The sequence below is a fragment of the Erinaceus europaeus genome, chromosome 4 (genome assembly GCF_950295315.1).
Source record: "Erinaceus europaeus chromosome 4, mEriEur2.1, whole genome shotgun sequence".
NCBI classification, from domain to species: Eukaryota; Metazoa; Chordata; class Mammalia; order Eulipotyphla; family Erinaceidae; genus Erinaceus; species Erinaceus europaeus.
Window position 1 is genome coordinate 15676152 of NC_080165.1, and position 12554 is coordinate 15688705.

At 49.3% G+C, this 12554-nt stretch overlaps 1 protein-coding gene across 4 annotated transcripts in view; it reads right to left on the bottom strand.

Moving 5' to 3' along the window:
• Window positions 1–12554, bottom strand: part of CERK (ceramide kinase) — a 62649-nt gene that overhangs the window by 13249 nt on the left and 36846 nt on the right. For all 4 annotated transcript variants that reach the window (XM_060188799.1, XM_060188798.1, XM_060188797.1 and 1 more), the window contains 4 exons: window positions 11384–11529; window positions 6228–6302; window positions 4211–4363; window positions 1805–1910 (listed from right to left, as the gene is read on the bottom strand). In XM_060188799.1, coding sequence (XP_060044782.1) covers window positions 1805–1910; window positions 4211–4363; window positions 6228–6302; window positions 11384–11529 — 480 coding nt within the window. The remainder of the gene's footprint in view (window positions 1–1804; window positions 1911–4210; window positions 4364–6227; window positions 6303–11383; window positions 11530–12554) is intronic.

Here is a 12554-nt window from a genome sequence, read left to right on the forward strand (position 1 = left end):
CCGACTCCCTGCAAAAGACTTTCATGCCTGAGGTTCGAAGGCCAGGCCCAGGATCACTTCCCAGCATCACCATAAGCCAGAGCTGAGCAGTGCTCTGGTCTCTCTCTCTGTATCTCTCTCATTAAAATAAGTAAGTTTTAAAAAATGCATGGAGTCGTACTCCTCTTATCCTATGGTTTTTGTCAGTGTTTCCTTTTTATAAATAAAAATTATGGCAGTTGGGCGGTAGCGCAGCGGATTAAGTGCAGGTGGCGTGAAGTGCAAGGAATGGCATAAGGATTCCGGTTCAAGCCCCCGGCTCCCCACCTGCAGGGGTGTTGCTTCACAGGCAGTGAAACAGGTCAGCAAGTGTCTATCTTTCTCTCCACCTCCCTGTCTTCCCCTCCTCTCTCCATTTCTCTCTGTCCTATCTAACAAAGAGGACATCAATATCAACAACAATAATAACTACAACAACAATATAAAACAAGGGCAACAAAAAGGAAAATATTTATAAAAATAATAAAAAATAAAAATTATATATATATACATATGAAATGATAGTTAACCCGTATCTGTAACCTTGGGAGAACCACAGCAGTTCCTAATAGAGGGACTAGGGACACAGAACTCAGGTGGTGGCAACGATGTAGAATTATAACCCTGTTATTTTGTAAATCATTAATAAACAATAAATAGAAGTTTGTTACTCTACCAAAAAATGCATATGCTTGACATATGTACACGTATTCCCAATTGTTTTCATATAAGAAGATGATCAGATTCAGAATTTAAAAAGATACTCATTGACATATGGATTTGAATTTACAAAATTAAACCTACAATTACAAATCTCATGTACATGAATTATTCTCTAGCATTTTCAGTTAAAACAATGCTGGGAATCAGCTCTACTGGCTCTGTGTTTGATAAGAGAGCTACAAAATTCCACCAATGGAGCTGAAAATTCACTCACTTTCCCACTATAGATAAGAGGAAAACTATTTATTCTAGTCAACAACCAGCCAATAAATCACGCAGGACAGTGAGCTCAGAACAGATTTCTTAGCTAGAAAATATTTGCAGGCTTGGACATGCTGGACTTAGATGTTTATCTGGTAAAGTTAACTCATCAACAACTGAGTTCAGTGAAGTCCAAACAATGTCAGTTGTGAATATGCTGATTTGATGACCTCAAACTCTTCACTTGAAGGAGGAAAGAGGTGATTGTCAGCTGAAGTGTCCAGATCCACAGCTTGCGGAGAACAGGGAGAGATGGGGCAAATATTTTGCCTTCACATTCATCGTCCCCTGGTAGGGCCACCTTCTCTGTACCCTAGCCCAACCTGCTGTCCTGCTCCCTCTCTGGAAGCTCAGGGGAACTTGTTAGCTGCAGGGAGGGCTACCATGGGCAAGGCCTCAAGTGGGGGAAGGAGGCTGCCCTCCATTGACTCTCCCCCATCATGTCCAGCACACAGAGCTGACAATAAGCAGGTTCTGTCTCATCATTTCTTGCATGTGGGTTTCACCCATTAGACCCCCAAAGAGAGCCAAGAAGACCACGCAGTATGATACAAGACTTCTCCCAGCTGGACAGTGATCTCCTTGGGCGTCTGATCTCCTTGGGTGTCTCCTGTGTGGCGTGGGCCCACTCTGTGGGCTGTGAGTCCACAAACCCCCACTCTTACTAAGCTGCTAGATCTGACAGCTCCAACCCAAGGTTGTCACTGTCACCCTCAGAGCACCCCTCTCTCCCCATGCCCCCCAACAGTCCTATGTGATGCCATGGAGTTCGCAACAGAAACAGAAATAGAAATGTACTCACCCAGCCTGGCAGGGCTTCTCATCCCTCGGAGACCCCACGGTATGACGTGCTGGCAGGAAAGACACAGTCCCCTCATAGCAGTGATGTGAGAGGAAGGTCTTGAAACCTGAGAATGGAGACGAAAGAGAAAAACACCCAGAGGGTCGTCTCTGGCAGGTGACACAATGATCATCAGCTCCAGAGACGTGGTCAAAGGCAAGTCTGTCTAAAACGCGAGAAGGTGGGAGTTGCTTGAAGCCCAAGGGCTGCAGGTGATGGCTAGGGAAGCGACCTCCAGGTGTCAGCCCCGTTGCAGGTGCAATCCAAGTCCCCATGTGGTAGCAGCAGGACTGGGTCACCAACACTGGCAAAGTGGACACCCCAGTCACCGGTGACCCTGGGTGGCCCTGGTGCTCTGACCTGATTCTTCTAAGGGGTCCTGCAGGTTGTGGCCTGTGACACCCAAAGTCCAAACAACCAAAGGAGACACATTACAAGGTGTTGTATGCTTTACATTGGGTTGTTCTAGCTCTCCCCCGCCAAGAAAATTGGATCAGTCCTGCTAGTTTTGCGGGCCCGCTTGGCCCCGCCCCAAGGAACCCCGAGAGGGTTCCAGAGTTGCAGAGTTAGAGAGTTGCAGAGTTAGAGAGAGTGCTGAGTGCCGCCACGGGGGAAAGAGGCAACAGAGTTCTGTTTGGTGATTAGTTTGTCTTAGTTTATGAATCGTTGTTCCTGAATAAAGAAATACAGCTTCCCTGCCCAGCCGTACGTCTCTGGTCGTCTCTGTTACCTGCCCGTGAAGCTAGCCCGGCCAGCTGGAGCCTCCGAATTTTAACAACAACAAGGCACCGGACAGGAACACCTGCTTTCTCTAGACTGGGCTATGTCACCTGGCCAGGGCTGCACTGGCACCAAGATGGTGGTTGGTACCTCTGGTGGACTGCTGCCTTGGCTTTGTCTTGTGAACCTGCCTGTGTTTGGAGAAATCCCCCAGCAGGATGGTGGATGGAGGGCACCCTGGGCACAGCCAGACCACTTGGTGTCTCTCATGTCTGATAGTGTCACTGTCCCCTGGGACACTGAGGAATAAGGCATCAGCACGCAGCATGCCCCCACACTCAGCCTTTCTCCCTCTCATGTGACACGGCTTCAGGAGGAAAGGCACCAGGCCAGGTGCACACACAGCCTGTCAGATACCAGGTGGGGATGCAGATGGAGCAACTGCTCCTTCCCAGCAGCGGGACGTGTTGCAGGAAGGTTTAGGAACTCAGGGTGGCCATGGGAGGTGAAGGGGTGGGAGTGGGGTGGAGGTCCTGAGGAGCTAGCAGATACAGGCACCCCCCACCCCGGGAAATGTGGAGTAAGTGGCACCAACAGCTCTTGTGACTCTTCTAATTTGCTAACTTCTTTCCTCCCCAGCCCCTCCATAGAGCAAACTTCAGCTCTGGCTTATGGTGGTGCTGGGGGTTGAACTTGAGACCTCAGAGCCTCAGGCATGTGAGTCTTTTGCAGAACCATTATGCTGTCTCCCCAGCCCTCATTCTTTTCTTACTTAAGGTTTTAATAAAGATAGAACTTTGGCCATTCCTTTTTTTTTCCCCCACACTGCAGCTTTAAGTGGTTTTTTTTTTTGCCTCTCTGTTGCTCTTGTTATTATTGTTACTGCTGCTGTTGTTGTTGGATAGGACAGAGAGAAATGGAGAGGAGGGGAAGACAGAGAAGAGGAGAGAAAGACAGACACACCTGCAGACCTGCTTCACCGCCTGTGAAGTGACTCCCCTGCAGGTGGGAAGTCAGAGGCTTGAACCGGGATCCTTATGCTGGTCCTTGCGCTTCACGCCATGTGTGCTTAACCTACTGCGCTACCTCCCAGCCCCCTAAGTGGACCATTTTAATGTGTTCAGTTCTTCGTGTTACTTACTATGGCTTTTTCTCAAGAGAGAAGGGTTTAGATTTTAGTTTCTGGAAACTAATTTAATGCAAGTTTCCCCAAAAGCAAACCCTAGGGGGCAGCACCCAGATAAGTGCGCTTCACTGACCCAAGCCAGGAAGCTTATCTGTGAGCCAGGAGGGTCAGCTCCGAGCTTTGCAAGTACTCGGGTTAAGGGGAGAGCAGACCACACTGCCTCAGACACTCAGGCTGTGGTTTTCTGTCTGCTCCGGGGTCCACAACCTCCCCTTACTAACTCCTGCTTTCTTCAGCTGCCCAGCACCCAGCTGATGTGACAGTGAGTGACTTGTGTGGGCCTCCCAACTCTTCAGACCTGTGACATCTATAGTCTCGCCTGCGGTCACCTGTGTATGAGTCCAGGTGGAGATAATACTCACGCCCAGTGAGCCCCCCCACCCCCCGCCCGCCCCACACAGGTGGAGTGAGGCACTGTCTACACACAAAGCCCTTATTCTACGCCTTTGACGCCAAGTTACCTGAAAAGTCGTATCTGGCATGGCCCATCCACCGTTTCTTCTCGCTGTCCCTGATGATGTCCCCGTAGAAGCCGTACCCCAGCAGGGACACCGAGTACCCTAGCAGCGTGTTGTTACGATGCACAGCAGACACGTCCATGGCCAGCGAGTCGCCTGCAGGAGAGAGGCGGGGGGTGTGGGGGGCATCCAGTTCTGCTCCTGAACCCCAAGCTTCACCTCTGTCCCCTGCAGCACTTCCAGCACTGCGGAGGCCACTAACAGTCCACAACTAACGAACGAATGCGTGAACATTGTGAAAGCATGTAACATTCAGGCAACACGTGGGGTTGGAAAGCCGCTCTGGAGGGATGAAGGGGAATGTCCCCAGGAAACTTGTTAGTGTCACTAACTGAAAGGAAGGTGGATTTGACAAGGAAGAAAAGCTGTGTGGCAGGGCTGAGCAGTGCACCTGGTTGAGTGCGCACATTACAGTGAGCAAGGAGCCAGGCTCAAGCACCTGGTCCCCACCTGCAAGGGGGAAGTTTCACAAGTGGTGAAACAGTGCTGCAAGTCTCTCTCCCCCTCTCTCTCCCTCTCCCCTCTCTCTCTCTCTCTCTCTCTCTATATATATATATGTATGTATATATATATATATATATATATACATATATATATATATTTCTCTTTCAACTTCTCTGTCTTTATGTAAAAAATAAAGTAAAAATAGAAAAGGTATGTGGCATTTTGAAATATCCAGCTGTGATGAACAGTTTTTCTTTCCTTCTTAAATTTATTTTTACTTCTTCTGCTCCTCCTCCTATTATTATTATTGTTGTTATTATTCTTATTAGCCACCAGGATTTATTGCTGGGGCTCAGTGCCACCACTATGAATCCACTGCTCCTGGTGGCCACTTTTTCCTCCCTCCCCCCTTTCTAATTTTTATTAGCTAGGACAGAGAGAAATTGAGAGAGGAGGGTGAGATAGAGAAAGAGACGCCTGCAGATCTGTTTCACCACTGGTGAAGCATCCCCTGCTAAAGGTGGGGAGTGGGGCCTTGAACCCAGGTCCTTGTGCTTGGTAATATGTGAGCTCAACTGGGTGAGCTACCACCTGGCTCCACTCCCTCCCCCCCCCTTTTTTCCTTTTTCTTTCTTTTAGATAGATGATGGGGGGTGGTGAGAGAATGAGAGCCACCACAGCACCAAAGCGGACTGGGCTGTGCAATGCAGAAGCACTGTCCTAAGCTGCCTCAGCAGCCCTAACGGGTGGTTTTTTTTTTTTTTTCTTTCTTTCTTTTTGGAGGAAACATTAAACTGTATTTATTTTTTTTTAGAACCAAACCACCACGAAAATATATCATAGGCTTGAAACAGCAAATAGACAGGCTGCATCATCTTTTTCAAGTAAGTTGGTAAAAAGAATAGGGCCTCATCAAAGTGAGAGGGCGGCAGACCTAGATGCACAGACCCAGACCAAAGTTTTTAAACATGACACCTCTGTGACATCAGGCACCCTTGTTAGGGACAAAGACGACAGAGGGAGTCACAGAGCTGCCTCCCAGGTCTGGGCAGCTCTGGCAGGCACCCCTGCCACCCAGTCCTATGGCAAGTGGCTTAGGTGGTGTCCTGTCCCGGGACATGCGTTCTAGAGGAGCGTCCAGGACCCCAGCCTGGAAAGGAAGGCCTGTCCACCTGACAGGTGACAGGGGGCTGAGTCCCCAGCACCAAGGAGCATAGGATGTGCATGAGACAATGGAGTGGCCCACAGGGCGGACCACAGATTTCTCTCCAGACTCTAGTCAAGGAGTAGAAGGCCCCAGGTAGAGTTAATTTTTTTTTTTTGGAAGGGCCCCTTTGAAATTCTGGTGAGACAGGCTGGGAGGGAAGGTGCCGGGGAAGTCACGGCAGACACAGGGAGGAGTCCACCAGAGGACTATGAGCGGCCACAGCACCTTGAGGGGTCCCCAGGGAGTCTAGCTACCTAGCACCCTGCACAGAGCTCATGCAAGCTGATGACTGCCAAGAACGGGACTTACCCACGATGATGTGTAGAGCCGACGTTTGCGCATCGTTTATGCCAATAGTCGAGTAACACACACAATCTGTTGACCCTTAAAAAACAGGAAAGAAGACCTTAGTGCCCTTATAATCACATGGACCCGCCAGACGTTTTGAATGAAGTAAGTGGTAAGCTCTGCTTCCTCTTCTGCAGCCATGGGCTCAGTAAGAAGGCATGAACAGTCTACTGTTGTGCTATCAGCTGGCTCCTTACAAAGCCTTGGGGGGACCAGGTGGTGGCACACGTGGTCGAAGGCAAAATTACAAGGACCCAGGTTCAAACCCCCAATCTCCACCATCAGGGCAGAAGCTTCACAAGCCATAAAGTAGTGCTGTGGGTCTGTCTGTCTGTCGGTCGGTCTCTCTCTCTTTTTCCCTCCCCCCTTTCCTCTCAACTTCTCTCTATCCAATAAATAATAAAGAAACTATTTTTGAAACGTCTTGTGGAGAGCAGAGCCTCCTGAGAAATACCTGCTGGAATGGGGTGAAGGCTCAGCGTCTTGCAGGGTGTGTGCCCCCCACCCCTGAGAGTGCCTGGACATGAGGAAGTGCGGAGCAAGGGCGTGGGAAGGTCACAGAGCAGCACAGGGGCCACCTGAGCCAGCACTGCGCAGACGCAGATGCAGATGCACACTCAGCCTCCCCCTGTGCCCTGGGGCCCATCCCAGGGTGTGGGGGCACAGCTCCCATCCTACAGACAAGCTCTGCCTTCTCTTCTGTAAGGGGGAGGGGGGCGGATCTCAGAGAATCCAAGGGCTTGGCAGCACTGCTCTTGCCTCCTCAGGTCTGTTCCTGTTCTAACTGGGTCATGACCCAGGTCACTGTTCTCAGCCTCGGTGGGCAAGGGCTCCCCCAGGGGCTTGTTTAGAACTGAGGTGCTGCAGCCCCACCCCCAAGGTTCTGACTCAGTAGGTCTGGGATGGGGCTGAGCTATTTGAATTTTAACAGCTTTGCTGGATGGCCTAGATTTCCTGGATAAGTTGTGAAGGTATACAGACTTCGACCATGTTGCCACAGACGCTAAGACCAAGATGCGGGACACCCGTGGTGTTAACAGACACAGAAGCTGCCAGGGAGGTGGCTCAATGGTAGGACTCAGACCTTGTGTGCATGAAGCCCTGGGTCTGATTCCCAGCACTGCATAAAAGAATGGAGCAGGCAGTCGGGTGGTAGCACAGCGGGTTAAGTGCATGTGGCACAAAGCACAAGGACCGGCTTAAGGATCCTGGTTCAAGCCCCCAGCTCCCCACCAGCAGGGGAGTTGCTTCACAGGTGGTGAAGCAGATCTGCAGGTGTCTATCTTTCTCTCCCCCTCTCTGTCTTCTCTTCCTCTCTCTATTTTTCTCTGTCCTATCTAACAACGATGACAACAGTAACAAACAATAATCACTATAACAACAATGAAAAAAAAAAGGCAACAAAAGGGAAAATAAATATTTAAAAAATAAAATAAAATAAAAAGAATGGAGCAGTGCTCTGGTCTCTCTTTCCCTCTAAAGGAAAAATGCATGAGGCTGAGAAAAGTAACTCAACATCTTGAGTGGGGAGGCAGGCAAAGGAGCCCTGGCCTCAGGTCCAGGAACGAGTGACAAGTCTCTCAGTTAACAGTTATCTGGTTCTTTGAGATCAGCGGAGAAGGATCTTAATCATTTAACCTAAGCTGATATACGGCTGCTGATTATTTGTGACTGATATAATTATGTACTTTTTTAATATTTATTTTTATTTATTCCCTTTTGTTGCCCTTGTTGTTTTATTGTTGTAGTTATTATTGTTGTCATTGTTGTTGGATAGGACAGAGAGAAATGGAGAGGGGAGGGGGAAGACAGAGAGAGGGAGAGAAAGATAGACACCTGCAGACCTGCTTCACCACCTGTGAAGTGAATCCCCTGCAGGTGGGGAGCCAGGGCTTGAACCAGGATCCTTATGCGGGTCCTTGTGCTTAGCACCACCTGCGTTTAACCCGCTGCGCTACAGCCCGACTCCCAATTATGTACTTTTAACATATTTATTGTTTTCTTTTTTCTAGTCATAAAAAAAAATTAAAAGACTAATAATAAAGATAGGGGCCGGGTGGTGGCAGCAGACTAAGGAGAGAGCAAATGTTACAATGAAGGGCCTGGGTTCAAACCCCCAGTACTCAGGAGGAAGCTTCATGAGTGATGAAACAGCGCTGCTGAGAGGTGTGTGTGTGTTCCATTTCCTCTTAATTTCTGTCTCTATCCAAATCCAAAATAAAATATTAAAAAAGAAAGAAAGAGACAGTCAGGGGGAGAGAGAACGGGGGCCATCACTCCAGTCTCCGCGTCGCTGGGGAAAGAACTCAGGACCTCACATGGAGGGGCTAGTACTTTAGTCACCTCACCACCTCCCACGCGGAAAACGGAGAGAGGAGATAGAAAGACAGACACCTGCAGATCTGCTTCACCACCTGTGAAACAACCCCCTTCCTGCAGGTGGGGAGCCAGGGGCTCGAACCGGGATCCCCGTGTGGGTCCTTGCACTTTGTATTACGTGTACTTAACCCAGTACATAACCGCCCGGACCACCCCCCTTTTTTTTTTTTGGCTAATCTTTTTGTTTGTTTGTTTGTTTTTGTTTTTGTCTTTGCCTCCAGAGTTATTGCTGGGGTTTGGCCTGCACTATGAATCCACTGCTCCTGGAGGTTATTTTTTCCCTTTTGTTGCCCTTGTTGTTTATCGTTGTTGTTGTTATTATTATTGTTGCTGTCATTGTTGTTAACAGAGAGAAATGGGGAGAGGGAGGGAAGACAGAGAGGGAGAGAGAAAGAGAGACACGTGCAGACCTGCTTCACTGCTTGTGAAGACCCCCCTGCAGGAGGGGAACTGGGGGCTTGAACCTGGATCCTTATGCCAGTCCTTGCGCTTCACACCATATACGCTTAACCCGCTGCGCTACTGCCCAACCTCCTTTTTTGCTAACCTTATAAGTGACATCTCATTCTAAAAAATGAGTCCCAAAGTGAAAAAATATTAAATATTTAAGATTACAGAACTATTCTTAGAACAGCATGTATGGCATCTAAGAGAAGTGATAAGGTTTCACTCTGTCTTTATTATTATACTTTGTTATATATTTATTACACTTGGCTTTATTAGATCAAAATAATGAGTGTAAAGAGACTCCAGAGCCATATATAGTTTGTTTATCTGTTTGTTTGTCTGCTCCCAGGATTATTTCTGGGGCTGGGTGCTGGCACTACAAATCCACTGCTCTGGTGACCATTTTTTCCATTTTATTGGACAGGACAGAGAGAAATTGAGAGGGAAGAGGTGATAGAGAGAGAGAGAAAGACACCTGCAGAACTGTTTCACCGCTTGTGAAGCTTCCCCTCTGCAGGTGGGAAGCGAGGGGCTTGAACCCAGATCCTTGCATGAGTCCTTGTGCTTAGTACTATGTGTGTTTAACTGGGTGCACCACCACCTGACCCCCACATTTCCTTTATTTGTATCATGCCTCAACATTAAAAAAAAATGTTAACTCTGCCTACTGGTGCTTTTTTAAACCCGAGCCCTCCTGCACAGAAGTTCTATACATTATGACTGTATTGTATCCCTGGCCCAATTTTTCAGAGTTTCCACAGCATTCATTTCTTCCTTCATGAACCTATTACATTGTTTCCTTTCTGCATAAACCATCCCTTAGAACAAATGCTGGTCAGACAGCCACACCCACCATGCACTGAATCAGACACAGCCCATCTATTTAATAACCTCTCAGTCAGTAGCAATTCTGACTGACCTCAAATGAAAACGCAGCTGAGTGTTTACTTATAATCTGCAGAGTCCTACAAAACCTTCTTTGACACCCAGTCTATTTAGAATCAAATTGCTCTGTATTATTGAAAGAAAGCTGAATGTCTTATAAAGGAACTTCAAGTAGTTCTGCAGAAAAAAAGTGAATCACTTTACAGCCATAGCAAAGATGACCGTACTGATGATTCCTCTCCAGGGTGGCGTCTGTCCTTCAGAAACAGCTGAAGAGGCTATTTGTAAAGCAGAGGGCAGGGCAAGGAGGAACCACCAGCCTGGAGTACCTTGGGCAGACCTATGCTCCAGGGGGAGTGGGTGGAAGGGGACCCACTTTTCTCAAAGTCAGTGTTTGCGAAAAGTACCCAGAGTGTGAGGCCTAAGAACCTAGAAGCACAGTGGAGGAGTCAGGAACCTCAGAGACCAGGGGCCCGTGTTGTGAGCAGGGCTTGTGCTTCAGGGTCTCCAGGCCTGGCTTACACAGGAAAACACTCCAATACTCCCAGCCCTCTCCCATCTCCACCCCCAGCCCCTCCAGGTTCAGCCATCACCCCTTCCAGAATGCCTCCTCCTCCTTAGTTCCTGACTTCTCCACTGTGTGCTGGGAGCCACCAACAACTTGAGTGGCCCAGTTCAGGTCACCTGTGTCATCTCCCCCCAGCCAGTCTCAAAAGCAGATGTACTCGGCAATGCCCAGGAAAGAGGGATTTGGGACAGTGGGGCAAGATTCTTCCCTCTTTCTTTCTTTCTTTCTTTCTTTCTTTCTTTCTTTCTTTCTTTCTTTCTCTTTCTTTCTTTCTTTCTTTCTTCTTTTTTCTTTTCTTTTTTTTTTTGCCTCCAGGGTTATTGCTGGAGTGAATCCACTGCTCCTGGAGGTTATTTTTTCCCTTTTGTTGTCCTTGTTATTTATTGTTGTTGTTATTGCTGTCATTGTTGGATAGGACAGAGAGAAATCGAGAGAAGAGGGAAAGACAGAGAGGGAGCAAGAAAGATAGACACCTATAGACCTGCTTCACCACCCGTGAAGCAAACCTCCAGTAGGTGGGGAGCCGGGGGCTCGAACTGGGATCCTTACACCAGTCCGTGCGTTTCACATCATGTGCACTTAACCTGCTGCGCCACAGCCCGGCCCCAGGATTCTTCTCAGCACACCTCAGTGGCCCTTCAACCAGCCACGGACTCCCTCAAAGACACGTGTGCAGAGCTGTGTGCTCACACAGCCACAGTTTAAGGAAAGGACTGAGACTGAATGTGGAGTGCGACCAAGAAGGGGAGCCCCGGTGTTAGCGCCCAGGCTAGGGTCTGTGCTTGCTGAGCTGAAGGCCCCAGATGCCGGTGTCCCTGAGGAAAGAGGGGGTGCATACCTGCGGGGATGATGCCAATGCGCAGCGGGCTGGGCACCAGGGCAGCCCGGGGGTGGTTCTGGTCCACACCCGAGTCCCTCTGGGTTCTGCCAATGAGACCTTGCAGGATCTCACTGAACATGCCGTCCCCGCCGACACAGATGATCCTGCGAGAAGAACATGGCGTCAGAGCTCCTGGTGTCACACCCCATAGCTCCTAGGATCTGGTGGGGGCTATGGTCAGGGACTGCAGGGGAAGCCAACTCAGTGCCCGCTTGTTTCTTAGGCTCCTGTTCCTGCCCTCACATGGTGTCACTCATGTGCCCTTGAGCACAACCCTGGGAGCTGGCCCTCCCTGCCCCAGCTCCTCACCACCATGGTGCCCCCTTTCTGTGAGGAGAGACTCCCCAGAGCCAAGAGCCTGGGCTGGAGGGACCTCTCTCTCTTTTTCCCTCCAGGATTATTGCTAGGCCTCATTGCCTGCACTACGAATCCACTGCACCTGGAGGCCATTTCCCCCCATTTTTGTTGTTGTTATTATTGTTAGGTAGGACAGAGAGAAATGGAGAGAGGAGGAGAAGACAGAGGGGGAGAGAAAGATAGACACCTGCAGACCTGCTCCACCACTTGTGAAGCAACCCCTCTGCAAGTGGGAAGCTGGGGGCTCAAACCAGGATCCTTACACCAGTCCTTGCATTTTGCGCCATGTGCGCTTAACCTGCTTTGCGACTGCCCTCTTTTCTAGAAAGAGACACCACAGCACTGCTCTACCATTCATGAAGCTTCCCTTGTGTGGGTGCTTCTATGTGGTGGCTGGAGACCTGAACCCAGGACCCTGCACATGGTGATATGCACGCTCTATTGAGTGATCTTTCTCTCACATTCCACCAAAGTGTGACTCTTAAATCTAGTCTTCCACATAACCAGGACCTCTATTCTGGTGTCACTCTAGAATCCCACTTTTTGTGCCTTACAGTAAGGCACATAGAGGGGGCAAGGACAGGCCCCCAGGCCACAAGGTGGGTGGAGTGGGGAAGCAGGGTCAGCAAGGCCTGCCCTCACAGCTGAAGACATTCCCAAACTGGATGCCCCAGTGCTTTCAAAACCTGCCTCCTGGGCCTGGGAGACAACACTAGTGGTAGCACAAGACTTCCATGTCTGAGGTCCTAGCATCCCAGGTTCAATCCCCAGC